This window comes from Macrobrachium rosenbergii, chromosome 43 (assembly GCF_040412425.1).
Source record: "Macrobrachium rosenbergii isolate ZJJX-2024 chromosome 43, ASM4041242v1, whole genome shotgun sequence".
In the NCBI taxonomy this organism is placed as follows: domain Eukaryota; kingdom Metazoa; phylum Arthropoda; class Malacostraca; order Decapoda; family Palaemonidae; genus Macrobrachium; species Macrobrachium rosenbergii.
In genome coordinates, this window is record NC_089783.1 from 49,661,989 (window position 1) to 49,676,624 (window position 14,636).

Consider the following 14,636-nt stretch of genomic DNA (forward strand, 5'->3'; position numbering starts at 1 on the left):
GACAAAAACGTCCGCACAATACGACCGATACAAGAAAAATATTCCAATTTAAGAAAATAAATTTTGCGACAAAGAATGAGAAACAAACAGCAAAAGAGTAGACATCCCCTAGACGTTCGTCAAAGCCGGGTTTAATTGGCATTAAACCTTCCCCGACCAATCTGTAACAATAGACGACCTGCTATCAGAGAGCCGTGTTTGTTTTTGTGTAAAAGTGTCTGAAAGTTAGAATCATATTAAAAAGTACCGACATCAACCAAGAAATGAGCAGCTCCAGAGATCTGGGATCTGTGGTCCGTTCCCGAGAAGAACGGGGAAAGGATGAGAAACTTCAGAAAAGGGAATCTGACCGGACAATTCCAGAATCCACAAATACAGAAAAAGATTCAAGTAACAATGCACTCCGGTGCGAGAACTAAGACCTCGTTGTTGGCCAGGACCACGTCAGGATTGGTGCTATGTAACATCCCAGGGTCGAAAGGTATCACCGGTCAATCCTGATTGATGTAGCAAGAGCTCAGGAATCCCATAAGGATATCATTAAAAAAAATAAGGATATCATTAAAAAAAATCGTTCACAGCGGCTGACGAACATGGGGCCCTCATCAGATCGTATTTCATCTAATTAAGCGAGAGAGAGAGAGAGAGAGAGAGAGAGAGAGAGAGAGAGAGAGAGAGAGAGAGAGAGAGAGAGAGTACTGACCTATCTACTATGCAGACGTCAAGATACGCTTCCATTATTTAATCTTTCTATCTCCACTTCTCCTTGGTCTTAAAAAACAGTATTTCCGCCAAGAAAAAGTGTCAGACAAGATCGTAAAATTGAGAAAAAAAAAAAAAAAAAATTACTCCATTCTAAAAAATCATTTCTTAAACTACCATAACAGGCAGGTGCCCGGGAGGGGAAAAACGCAATTGGAAAGTATAATGAACTATTAAAAAGTGAAAAGAAATACATATAAAAAAGTGACATTGCTAAAACCCGTATTTGGCAACCAACCTGAATAGCATTCTCTCTCTCTCTCTCTCTCTTTCTCTCTCTCTCTCTCTCGTAGCGCAGCGCAAAACTTTTTTAATTCTTCGATATATAATTATTGTACTGTTCTCCTGATTATGAAATATGTTATTGATTCACTGACATTAATAATAGTTTTTGTGGATCAAAGTGACAAGTCAGGCAAGGAAAAGACTGAATTGTGGTTAGTGGAGGATAAAATATCAGAAAAAAATCCCAGTGCCTATTTTATAAAGCCCTAATAATCTTAAAGGAGGAATATTAGCTCTTCTTAGAGAAATAAATGAAAATACCATATGGTATTAATAATATAATTAACCATAGTGAAAATGTACGTCCTACTGTAGAACCGATCTGGGTATCAGGTGAGACAAGTATAAATGAATGAAAAGCAAAGTAATGGACACTAAATCAGTAATAAACACAGAACAGAATCAATACAATTACAAAATGGCCGAAACCGTCATAAAAAGAATTCAGATCTCAAACAGCCACAGAAAAAACTAAATTTTTTCTCAAGAATGAAAGTCGCCTTAAAAACGACAAAAAATTTGCTTTCATTTTCACAAAATACAGGGTATAAAAAGCTCAGGGCAAATGAAAGTAAAAAAAAAAAAGAATAAATACCGTTCATGCATAACCATTCCCCTCCAAAATCCTCACGATTTTCTAAAAAAAAAAAAAAAAATAAAAATAAAAAAATCCGTCGTTGATTGTCTTCATAGCAAAGATCCTCCCTTAACCTGTCAATATTAGCGCTGTGTGCCAGATGTCGACTGGCAATTTTCGTTGTTCAATATTTTGAATGACATTGAAACTTGCATTGCAGCATCAATTGGTCAAAGTCACTGCTTTCAAGAGAATAACAAGTTCTTTAGGATTCCTAAAAATTTCCTCCAAGGTACACTTACCGGTCTTGAGAAATTTCTTGACGCAGTTACCTTGATAGTTGTTAACAAGAAAATTTTGTATGCCTCAAGGACCCAAGCAAAGTATACCTTTACTGAAAAACTGCTATGCGGTGAGCGAAGCTGAGTATGAGACCCGTATTATAGTGGTATGTACCTAGAAGCAAAACCTGAGAACCAGAGGGAAAATTGCATGTAAGCAAATTTCGTATCTGGGCAGTCCTAACATCATAATCATCTTAAAGCTTCATCATGGAACCCAGATGACCTTTATCTGAATTTTCATCACCCGAGCTGCAGTATAAAAGTAATATTTTGTAGAATGGGCGGTTAATGGGAAGGTGAGATAAAAGGTTAGGGAAAGGAAAGTCATACTTATTTCTTGTTTATTTTAAAGGAACTTTTGACGGGTAACAGCAGAAGATGGCCTTCCTTAAAGTTCATCTGAACAAAGCTACCACACAGGTTGTGTATAAAGTACAGAAGTGTATAGACATACATACATACACATATATGCATGTATATTTATATTTATGTATATAGGTTATACTCTTGCTTTGCATTTAATCACATGATTTATTCAAACGAATACGTAAATGCTAAGAAACCCAGTATGGAACAAACCATCCGCAACTTGAATAAGTTAAAAACAGAACATAACATAACAAAACAAATAATAAAGTAAATAAAAATCTTTTTAAAATATCGAAAAAGAAATTCATAATAATACACTTCTATCAGGCGATATAAATTATGTTCACTGTGATAAAATGTATGTCATCATTGAAAATTGTTAAGTCATACAAATTTGTTATGCATGGTCCACTGAACTATAGCTTACCCTAAATAAATCACAGGAAATTAGGAGGTTATTATCTAAAATCAGTATCATTCACTACGGCGACAGACCTGCGTTTATTCACGTCTGCAGCGTCTGTTATGCACTGCATTAAGCAACTCCGAAAATCAGGTTCAAGAGAAGCAAGCAAACTAGTAACATTAAACTCGCGCTTCCATCATTAATCAACATATGTAAGTTCAGCGGTCAGGTGAAGCTGTTCTCTTTCTTCATGTAATCGTAGCATGACCAACAATATTTCTGACTATCTGTGTCGCAAGAACTAAACCCTTACAAGGTTCCGTGCTCCAAAGTCACACAGAGAACTTGGGCTATTAAAACTCTGTAACTGACCAAACATATTCATGGTCCCATGGCGACACCGAATGAAACCTCCAGCGCTAGCATATAATATGTTCTGTAGTGTTTTGATGCAACTCTGATCGGGCTTCATATCATATTTTGGTTAATTTCAGTTTGGATTGAGAAATGGTTGACTCTGATCTAACTGAACCTTGAAATGACTAGCCTACATTCACAGGCAATGAAGCGAGGAGCTGACAGTAAGAGAGGTCTGGTAGAGTTCATGATTTGCGCAAACACCATGAGCAGTAGACCATGATGTAGGTCATAGTAGCATGAATACAGTTTCCAACCAAAATTCGTTGACTTCAAGTGCGAGAGAAAATACTAAGTACCTGATCCTCCTTCATACACAGACACACCAATATTAAACATTGTAAGGATACCAAACTGCAATAAAATACTTTTAACTTTTGGAAAAGTTTCAGATTATTCCGGAAAATATGACAGTCTAACCCAAGGATACAAAGTTTAAAAGCTTCTAATCATAATACATTAACTCATTTTTAATAATAAGTGTATCAACTGAAGCACTTTCCCAAGTAAATAAAAGTAACATTACGCTAGATTAACGTAAACCTAATCATCAGCTGTCAACGAAACTAGATGAAAGAATTTCAAAGCAGTTACCCATTAGTCCGTTTTCTAATTCGTTTTAAAAACCGCCCCCATTGTTTCGAATCCATGCCAACGACTCGCCAATCTCTAAAATCATCTCGGGAAAGGCTAGCCAGTCATTCTGAAACACTGATTACTAAGATCAAGTCCTGCTGAATGGCATAACCGGTCTTCTTTCCCGTTACAAATTAGAAAATTAAATGATAGAACCAAGACAAGCATGGGTTAACGTCGTTTTCTTGCTGACGCATCAGTTTCGCTGAAAATATAGCAATTAATTCAGTTCTAGGCCGGCTACACTCACAGTAATTGCATTTTGTTTTGATTTACTCCCACTGATAAAAAAAAATAGAGAGGATATTCCGGCTCGGAACGCAAGGTTACTAGAGAAAATTTCGATTTTAATTTCCAAAAATAAAGGCATATATATGTAGACATATATATATATATATATATATATATACATGTATATATATATATATATATATATATATATATATATATATATATATATAAATGTCGCTTAAAACGACATACTGGGTGTAGGTCCTGACCAGTTTCGACTTAATTTCTAAACGATTGCCAGTGGTGCAGAAATAAAGTCGAAACCGGTCAGGACCTACATACAATTTGTTATTTCCTCATCTGTGGTTTTAAGTGACGTATAAATCACGTGTCGTTGTGATTTTAAACATACATATGCGCATGCGCGCGCGCACACACACACACACACACACACACACACGTCCATATAAACTTTGAGCGCAAACGACTCTCTCTCTCTCTCTCTCTCTCTCTCTCTCTCTCTATGCTTTTTAGAAACTTTAGCATAAACACAAAATACGTGGACATTCACTACTTCAGTCCTTGTGGTCACTGTAATTGTATAATATCCCAAGCACAGACGTCCTTTAGACATTGACTCTTGACATCTAATTTATCTTCCACTTAATCTCTTTCTAAACAGAATACACTTAGGAAGCATTCGGGAAAAATGATGACATTATTAAGCCAAGAAAATTAATTATTTTTCGTATTATGAATGCCTGAACTTACGTATAAAGTTCTGTATATTTATCTTTGTAAAATTTGTGTTTTTTCTCCGATAATATTCTGTTCTGTTCGAAACTATTTTACTGATTTCATAATCAATTTAAGCTAAAGCCTTGAAAAGACTGCCAGTGCAAAATGCGCTCTCTCTCTCTCTCTCTCTCTCTCTCTCTCTCTCTCTCTCTCTCTCTCTCTTCTCTCTCTCTCTCATTTACTGATCTTCACTATCTAATCTTATATAAATATCTATTTTTAGAGAAGAAAATAAGTTGTATATCGTATACAAAGACAGCTAACAGGGGAATAAGTTCACTTGATGCATAATTAGCAAGAAGGGCAAAGGTAGAACGGTGTTAATCTATCATACCAAGCCCACCATCCCTCAGGTGACAGTATGAACACTAATAAAGGGATCCATTTTGGTCAAGGACCCCTGTGGCTGGCTAAAAAAAAAAAAAAAAAAAGAAGAAGAAGAAGAAGAAGAAGAAGAAGAAGAAGAAGAAGAAGAAGAAGAAGAAGAAGAAGAAGAGAGGTCTTGACAGTTACACACGCTCTTCTGTAAAGAAACATCTTTGTGTCCTATAATAGCCATCCTGCCTTGTCGACCCACGTCGTCCCAAGGCAGATCTAATGATACCCAGTCGAATTATCCTGTCTATCACCGGAGACAATCTCTATCTGAGGCGTCCCTCTCTCTGCCACATCCTTTGACCTTGACCTCCGCTTTCCCTTTTCTACCCTGATCAAATGATAATGAGGGTGAGAACAACAGAAGTACGTAGGTGAGAGTGCGTGACATATTACACCCTTTGTTAAAAATTAAAATCGACTTTTATTTTTCATTCGAATTTCATTTAAATTTAGAGAGATCTTTCGAGAACCTGCTGACATCATAAATAACGAGAGCTCCGCAGTCCGCTGACAGATCTCTGCTGACAGTTCAATATATTTTGACGGAAAATTATTGTGTATTTCATTCTGTATTGAAAATCTTCTGCTGTTATTATTATTATTATTATTATTATTATTATTATTATTATTATTATTATTATTATTATTATTATTATGTATGGAATGCCCTAACTTCATCAAAGAAATGCAACATACGGTTCGATAACAGGATTCATCTCACTGTGAAGGCTCCGGAAAGAGAAGAGTTAGAAGGCAGTGAAACCATTTTCCAAGTATGGTTAAATATCCGTTTACCGGTTTTTCGTCGCTGACGCCTACTTGGTCTCTTACAAAAGTGGTAAAGAAATTAATAAATAACGAAGGAAGAGAGAGAGAGAGAGAGAGAGAGAGAGAGAGAGAGAGAGAGAGAGAGAGAGAGAGAGAGAGTCTACTCTAATCTCGCGGTTACCACTTTGACAAACAGTACCTGCAATCATGATCAGCATATACCATTAGTTTGAATCAAAACAGGACATAATCTACAGCACAATTCCATGCCATAAGCTTTGCGCTCAGTTTTTTAATTAAACCAAATAAAATCAGGGATTTAACTAAAATGTCATCAATTTATACGTAAAATGCACATAATTTCGGTTATTTTGACAATGCATTGTGCACAAAACACGCAACACTCACGTGCAGTACACAACACTTGTACGAGGCTCATGACAAAAATTCTAAACCACTAATCAGGACGTCATCGATCATAGGTAGATCGGCACGACCATTTTTGAACATTAAAAAAAAAAACCGAGATGGCACCTTGTTACAAAGATCTGTGAATATTTAAGACTACCCCGTCAACATCTAAGAGAAACACCCAAAGATTTCTTTACAATTTGGAATGAACTAACAACGGAGCAATTAGGCGTAAAAACCTCAAAACTAAACACTGGGTTTAAGCTCGCTGATCTAGAGAAATCTCACCACAAAATAACTCTAAAAGCTACCTGTAATTCAATGTCATTCTCACTTTGATTGTAAACGCAATTTATACATAATTATTTTTGGTGGGTATTTAATAAAAAAAATTGAATTGTTAAATGGAATACTATACAGATTAGCTATAAATTTAAAGAGAAGACAAAAAAAAAAAAAAAATCCCAGAGTCCAAGTTGACAGCAGGCGTGAACCAGTAGTGTACAGAAACTTACTTGACTCACCTTTCTAAGCTTTTCCGAAGCATTCCCGAAGCACTAATAAATCACACACATCACCCACAGTAATCGATCACACCTGCATAAACATATATATTGAGTCGATGCTAGACAACCAGGTTCTTTTTCACTCGAAGTATAACTAACACTAGAGACGGAATCGTACAGACCGTCCGCCTCCACGATTTCCAGGGAGGTAGTGACAGGCGAGACGAGAGAGAGGGAACGGAGAAAGAGTATCTGGCTCACTCACGTGAGGAAAAGGTCCTCAGGTAGCCTAAAAGTAAATATATGCTGTGTATATATAGTAAGGTCTCTGGCCACGCATGCGCAAAGCAACCTGTCGGCATCTTGAAGCTTAGCCCCTTGGAGTAAATAAATATGCGGCTCTGTTATTTCCATGGAACTTCTGCCTGTATTCACATATTGGAACAGGGTCAGCGCGAGCAACTCTGGCCGAGTGAAAGGAGGGGTCGCTGAGAATAACCTACTGAAAGTAAAGAGAATTTCTCGGCCACCAAGAAAGGAAAGCAAGACTTTCCTTTTACCTCACTATGACATTTCCATGCGAAATTCTCGAAGCACGGACATCAAGGGTTTAGGGGGAAGGGAAGAAAATTTTCATTTATTTCATATTTTCCTTAGAAAAAGTATGCATTCAGTTTTTTGCTACGATGGTGGTTAACAATTTCTCTTTTTCTTTTAAGCGAAAAGACTCCTTATTCTTATTGCAACGACTGCTACAAGATTTCCAAAACTGTAATAAAACGAAGAAAAAAACCTTTGAGAAGCAGTATTGTTCGCCAAATATAACTGAATCCAACTCTCTTCTCGGCTGTGGCGATAACATTCCTTGAACATTTTGAATGACAAAACATGGATAAAAATTCATATAGCCAGAAAAATTGAGCTGCCAAGAAATCACTGTCTCATTGTTTAAACAAATCATACGTAAAGAAAGAAAGTACTCAGCGCTAAACATACTGAGCAAAAGAAACTAAAGAAATGTTTTGTGAGAGTAAATAGCATATCTAACAACGAGTATGCGACATAAAAAAAAAAAAAAATCGGACGCCGTCTGTGCAAAGACAAGTCCCCCCACACGTGCATGATCTGGCGTCACATCACTCATGCGTGATAAGCTCTCAATTAGAAAACCTTAAAAGAGAGTGGAAGAGCCCCAGTGAATAAGAGGCCTCAGCGAGAAACACTTAAAGAAAGAATGTTAAGAAGTCTATACCAAAATTAAAAATCCTCTCAAGATATGTCTTTTCACTTTTTGCTGGTCCTCTGTGCATCTCTTTCCCCCACCTGTAAGCTTGTAAATTTAAACAATGCATATACCATAAACACACACACACACACATATATATGTATGTATGTATGTATGTATGTATGTATGTATGTATGTATGTATGTTTTCTTTTTCCCTTCATTATAACTTTTGTTTCCCTCTTTTTCATCGCATGCCTTCTCCCCTTTCTGAGAGGGTGGCAAACGAAGGGTACAACCTTCCGTTTGCTCGGCAATCCATCACATATGAGCCACAAAACACAACAAAATAACTCTTTTAACGCAAACTCTTCGAAGAAACTGAAGAATCGGTCCATTCAAGACCGTGCGCCGAATAACTGATTAGTCATTCGTCCTTAAGCAAAACTAGAACAAGTCTGGAAATTCCAACACCAGCCCTTCCTTTGTGCGACGGGATGAAAAGCGCTCTCTTTCTTTCTCTGATGTGGTATGGAATTCTCGTTATTAATACGGCAATTGCTAAAAAAAAAAATTGACAATAAAGTATAAAGGTATATGTTTGTATTTATAGCAATACATTTGTTTCCCATCTTGATTTAGCAGAGCAATCTCCGAATGATTAATCACCACTATCAACGAACTCATACGCTCGAGCGTGAAAATAAGGGCTTAAACATGTGAAAACGTTATTAACCTCAGAGGTTAATAACATGATTGTGTGCCTGTGTAAAACAAGTGTTAACAACATAAACATCCACCAACTAACATACTACGTAGCAGGGAAAGAGAGGAAATATTTGATTCATTCAGAGCTAAGAATTTTTATAAGTCATCTGCAAAGTCACTCCTACTGAACTTTTTCTCTCTGAAAGCTTTCAGGCTATGAGAAGAAAGTCATGCCTGTATGTTTGACCACTTACTGTACCTCTGATATCACAAGGTATATTCAAACAGCTTTCTCCGGCAGATTTTTCCTAATCATGACGAACTTTGAAGTTTAAATTTGGCAGCAAATCATATAATAATATTGAAATTTTTCAGGTTTAGAGAACGGCGGTAAAAGAAAACTTTTAAAATAACCTACTCATTTTCTCTTTCCCTCTAAAAACTCGTTCAAGAGTTCCCGTCCGAGTTTACATTGTAATTTTCCATAATACACAGTAGGACCTCCTTCCGATTTCACTGTTCCTTCGATAAGAGAATCCTAAAACTTGACCGCAAATTCCGTCCGCATTCAGTATTCAAAAAAAAAAAAAAAAAAAAAAAAAAAAAAAAAAAAAAAAAAATATGGAACCGGATACAAGTGACTTTAGCAGGCTATTCGTAAGTGGAAAAAAAAAAACATAAAAGATTACTGCCAAAAAACAGAACATCATAGTAGGCAAGTGTGGAGTCAGCGGAAAAGCGAATAGCACAAAGTTTTCGGTTTGACTTTCACTAATACGAACGCTCGTTTCTTTATGCTCCATTCCTCAAGGCCGTGGCTGAATAATGTCTCAGCATGAAGAGGACTTTTCATAGGAATAGAAACTGCTATTCATAGCGTCAAATCATCGCTTCTCTCCTCGCACGTTCGCTACATAAAAAGCTTGAGAACACAGGGTTCTTAATTATGCCGTTCTTAAATACCCTTATTTCTAGGGACTTCTTGATTTCTACTACAAATGTAGCCAATACATAATTTTCCCCTCTGAGGTTAATAACATTTTCACAAGCTTATGTCCTTATTTTCACACTCAAGCGTATGAGTTCGTTGATAGTGGTGATTAATCATTTGAAGACCGCTCTGCTGAATTAAGATGGGAAATAAATACAAACATACACTTCCCATGATTTTTTTATAGCAATCTCTGGAAACGTCGTTCAAGTTAGCTCAATGTGCATGCTGTATATATAAGATAAACCTTCACAATTCCAATGATCCTTCACAAACAGATCTTCCCAGACTATAGGATCCACCGTGCAGTGCTAGATTATGAAGTTAATTCTAACAGTCCTGCCTTTTCTTCTGCAAGGTTTATTGATATCACAGTTCTCTAAAAGTTTTATTCTTATTGTGGCCTGATCGTTGAATGATCTTCCTAATCGTGCGGCTGAACTGTCGGGACTTTAGGAGTTTAAACTTTTTACAAATGTTTTTCAGTTGAGCAGGCTGACATGAGTCTTACATCGTAGTTTTTAATTATTTGTGTTATCAGTTTTAATTTACCATCTATCTTATTTTTGGTAATTTATCTTTTTGTCTTTCTTTGTCATTTCTTTTTTTTATAGTTTTTTCTTTACTTCTCACTTTCCTTTTCAGTGCCCGGATGCTTTCTCTATTTGGCCATTGGGCCTGAGGCTTTCTGCTTTCCCAGCAAGGATTGCAACTTGGTTAATAATAATAAACGTCTACGAAAAAAAAAAAAAAAAATATATATATATATATATATATACTGTATATATATATATGTTTGTGTATGTATGTGTGTGTTTTTATATACATATCAAATTTAAATCTACAAATACATGAATTTAGCACTGGAAGTTGGTCTACAAAAACAAAGTTTCCAAAACGAAAATCTATCGCACTTTTCACGTTGTACGGAACAAAAAGCCCTTTCCAGTAGTCGTACAAACATTGTTAGGCAATCAAAACCTGATGAGCAGCAATATTAAAGACGAAAAAGAAAAGAAAAATTAAAGAACACACAACACAACATCTTTCTTTTGGAAGAAACTAGTCTCGACTTCTTCGCTCGGATTCTCACAGGCCGTAGCTCCCCGGCGGCTAATGCAGTCTCATTCTCGTCTCACTTGAAAGATTCGTAAATTCCATTTCTCTCGCAAAGCTTCTCTTTTTATTGTGGTGAATGATTCTGCTTTAGAACTCTCGGCATACCATTTTTACATGACTTTTAAACAGCACCCAACTCAGATATAATAAAAAAAAAAATGAATCAAACAGCAATAGATAGATGTTAAAACAGTATATTTTCGTCATATACGCCAAATGTCTGAATAGTTACTAAGTAAGGCTCATAAGAACAAACATATTAGGCATTAGCAAAACTCTCAGAAAGGTTAACAGTCAAATAAATTGTCTGACTTTATCCCCTGATTTCGTCCTGTTCCTCATACAACACACTAAGTAATTAAAAGGACTTATTATGGCATCCGTTTGCGAGAAACTGCATTCCACAGTAAACGGGGATCACTTAATACGAAGGTCAACCCTAATAGCAGGGCAACTGACCTGTGCAAGAGGCAAATCATCGATTCATGCACACATAATGCGATTCATCATATCCCTTTTTTTATATCTGACTGGCCTCTCTGGTAATACTTTCTAGTCATGATCTGAAACTCAAACGATGAAGAATTCAAAATTCCGATTTAAACGGGAAGATCTTCAAAACGAAGGACCTCACGAAATAACAAACTTGCTTCCGTACAAGCAAGATCTTTAAAAGCCTACTGCTTTCGTACATGCAAGATCTTTAATAGCCTATGCACGCTGAGACAATAAACTCGAATTGTATTTTTAGTAAGAACATCATTATCATCATTATCATTACTATTAATATTAGAACAGCTCTGAACTTGTAATTAGCAAGGAGAGGTGAATGCCATGAAAAGAAATGAGTGAGGAAAGTAATTAATACAAATTTAAGTGGGGCAAACCCATTTGCACTTTTTCATGACCATTTGCACCTTCTAAGCTTTATTACGAAGCAAACAGATTCGTGGGTAAAATATATATCGTAACGCTAACTCAGGAACATCGAAACCAGCATTACTGAAATATATCTGTCAAACAGACAAACTCACGGTAGTTTTGACATAATTTAACACTCAAATTAGGAAAGGTGAAGGCCAGAGCACAGAGGAATACAGCTGATGGTGGAAAAGGTTGCCACGAGAAACAAATGAAATTACAAACAGCAGGTGGAAAGAAACCTGATTGTGAGTGTGAATCGGTGAAGTTAATAAGGTAATCTAAAACTGAAGTCGACACTGATCATAATCATCCACCAATTATATCTGACATTTTCCAAACTCCCTGACTGAAATCTTTCCATTTCAGACATTCCATCTATTTCCAGCTATTAACAGACAGAAGGCGGCGACACGATCAAACGCTCATTAGCCGAATTACTTGTGGGGAAGGAGAAAGAAAAGTGGGACGAAAAGTAACAGTATTCAATTACAGAAAAATCTCAGTCAATTAATGGCCAGAGTGAGAGCACACGAGAGTATGGGAATTACGTACTTCAACGAGACACGAATATCATAATGGTGGATGGACGTGCCGGCGCGTACTTACGTACGAACATCATGTTTCTCTTGCGCTGGGTCCAGATTGGGTCATGTTTCAATACTACCTGCAGCTAGCCGCCCCTGATCCTGATCTGACGGGTCTGGCCTGGTTTGGCTCGCTTGCGTGTCTGAGTGATGTTTCTCGGGGGGGACCTGACTCGGATCACAGAATTTGTATTGTTTCGCGCATATTCTCAGGGCTTCAAGACTGGGCGATATTACGTAAAGAGAGAGAGAGAGAGAGAGAGAGAGAGAGAGAGAGAGAGAGAGAGAGAGAGAGAGAGAGAGAGAGAGAGAGATTCTTAAAGGACCTCCCCCCAAAAAGGTAACACATACCATTAGGATCCAATTATATTTTTTGACGGTCCCAGATAACTCATTTATCCCAAGACAGGAATTTCTTATGAAACCATTCCGATAAACACAAAGATATATATATATATATATATATATATATATATATATATATATATATATATATATATATATATAAGCCCACGCACCTATAACAATAGAAGCCTCGCAAAAAACGAGAGGACAGAGAATAAAATAAAAAAAATAAAAATAGAGAACATGAAGGTTACTGAAAGGCACAACCTCGAAAACAAGAGAATTTCAGTTTTTGATTTGATTATCCGGCACCCTATTATTTCACGTAGACAAAACTTAGTTCAGAACATTGTAACAATGACACCGGAGAGCTAATTGATAAATCATCCTACATATGATTTATTATTAGCATATATAAACACATATCTACACATATATACATGCATATATATACATACATTCATGTATATATATACACACATATAGATATTCATACACACATACCTAAATTGTCATCATACTAAACAGTGTGATTGCTGTGGAGAGAGAGAGAGAGAGAGAGAGAGAGAGAGAGAGAGAGAGAGAGAGAGAGAGAGAGAGAGAGAGAAGGATACTGTTCTAAGTTTACAGAGATGACAAGAAATACAAGGAATACACTTCTGACATTCGTAGCTAAAAATTCAAATGCCCATATCTTCCCACACACCTAACAGAGAGAGAGAGAGAGAGAGAGAGAGAGAGAGAGAGAGAGAGAGAGAGAGAGAGAGAGAGAGAGAGAGAGGCGGAGGGCATCTCAGTAAATAGTAATGGGCCAGGTAGCTTTCTAAATGACCTTCTCCCCGTTATCATTACCCATAGCGGTCAAAATTGTTTCTACTTCCCTTATCTTACCTCGTAAGTAACCTGCCTCTCTTTGAAAATATTTACCTGGATTGTCTGTCAAATTTATTTTTTCTCTACTCCCTCTTACGATGCAAGAGCCCGTGCTGGCCCATACCCACCTGGATCTCTTTATAATAAAATTTCTAATTCAAAAAAGATGTGGGGTTACTATACTTACAAAATGATAATTATTCATGAATGTTTCTAGGGATAAGTTATAAAATGGATAAAGACGTCCATAGAGAGAGAGAGAGAGAGAGAGAGAGAGAGAGAGAGAGAGAGAGAGAGAGAGAGAGAGAGAGAGAGAGAATGTCATAATGCAAATTAACGCTGCTATCCAAAAGTTGAATAACAATGCACCCAACAGTCCAATAAAGTGAAACAATGGAATTTCTTCATGCGAGAGAGAAAGAAATAACTCTACCTTCCTTTTCCAGTCGCCGATACGGTCAGAATCCGGTCAGGGGAACATTTGACCTTTCGCTCAATCCGCATTTAGTTACTGTTTTGTAATATCTCATCAGTTAACTTTATTTGTTTTACTTCAAGATTTTCCTGGAGGTAAATAACATCTGTAAACTTTCTGGATCTGTTAAGAGATGAATTATCCTTTTTCACAAGAGAACCACAGCCATCTTACGTCACCTCTTTTTTTCTTATTTTATGGTCCCCAAAAATAAAGAATAGACGACACAAAGATCTCTCCTGAGCACAAGCTCGATAAACCGTGCGACGGAGTCAAATGTATAAAAAAGAAAAAAAAAACTAAAATACATCCCTGGGTACGGTGTTAAAATAATGCCTGTGAAAGCACTACAAAGCCCACAAAAGAAGGAAGAATGCCAATGATAAGGGGGGAACAAAGATGCCGATTATTCTTCGATAAGAGCTAATGAAGGCAAAAGGAGAAAATGACGAGAAACGAGTCAAGGTTGGAGAGAGAGAGAGAGAGAGAGAGAGAGAGAGAGAGA

At 36.8% G+C, this 14,636-nt stretch overlaps 1 protein-coding gene across 2 annotated transcripts in view; it reads right to left on the bottom strand.

Annotated features, from left to right (window-relative positions):
- LOC136828877 (peroxidase-like) overlaps window positions 1-14,636 on the bottom strand; it is a 152,579-nt gene that overhangs the window by 24,855 nt on the left and 113,088 nt on the right. Inside the window, exon 1 of one of the 2 annotated variants that reach the window (XM_067087168.1) lies at window positions 6,907-7,066. The exons of the other annotated variant lie outside the window; for it this stretch is intronic. Coding sequence (XP_066943269.1) covers window positions 6,907-6,929 — 23 coding nt within the window. The 5' untranslated portion in view covers window positions 6,930-7,066. Of the gene's footprint in view, window positions 1-6,906; window positions 7,067-14,636 lie in introns of those variants that run through there. 2 annotated transcript variants of the gene reach the window in all.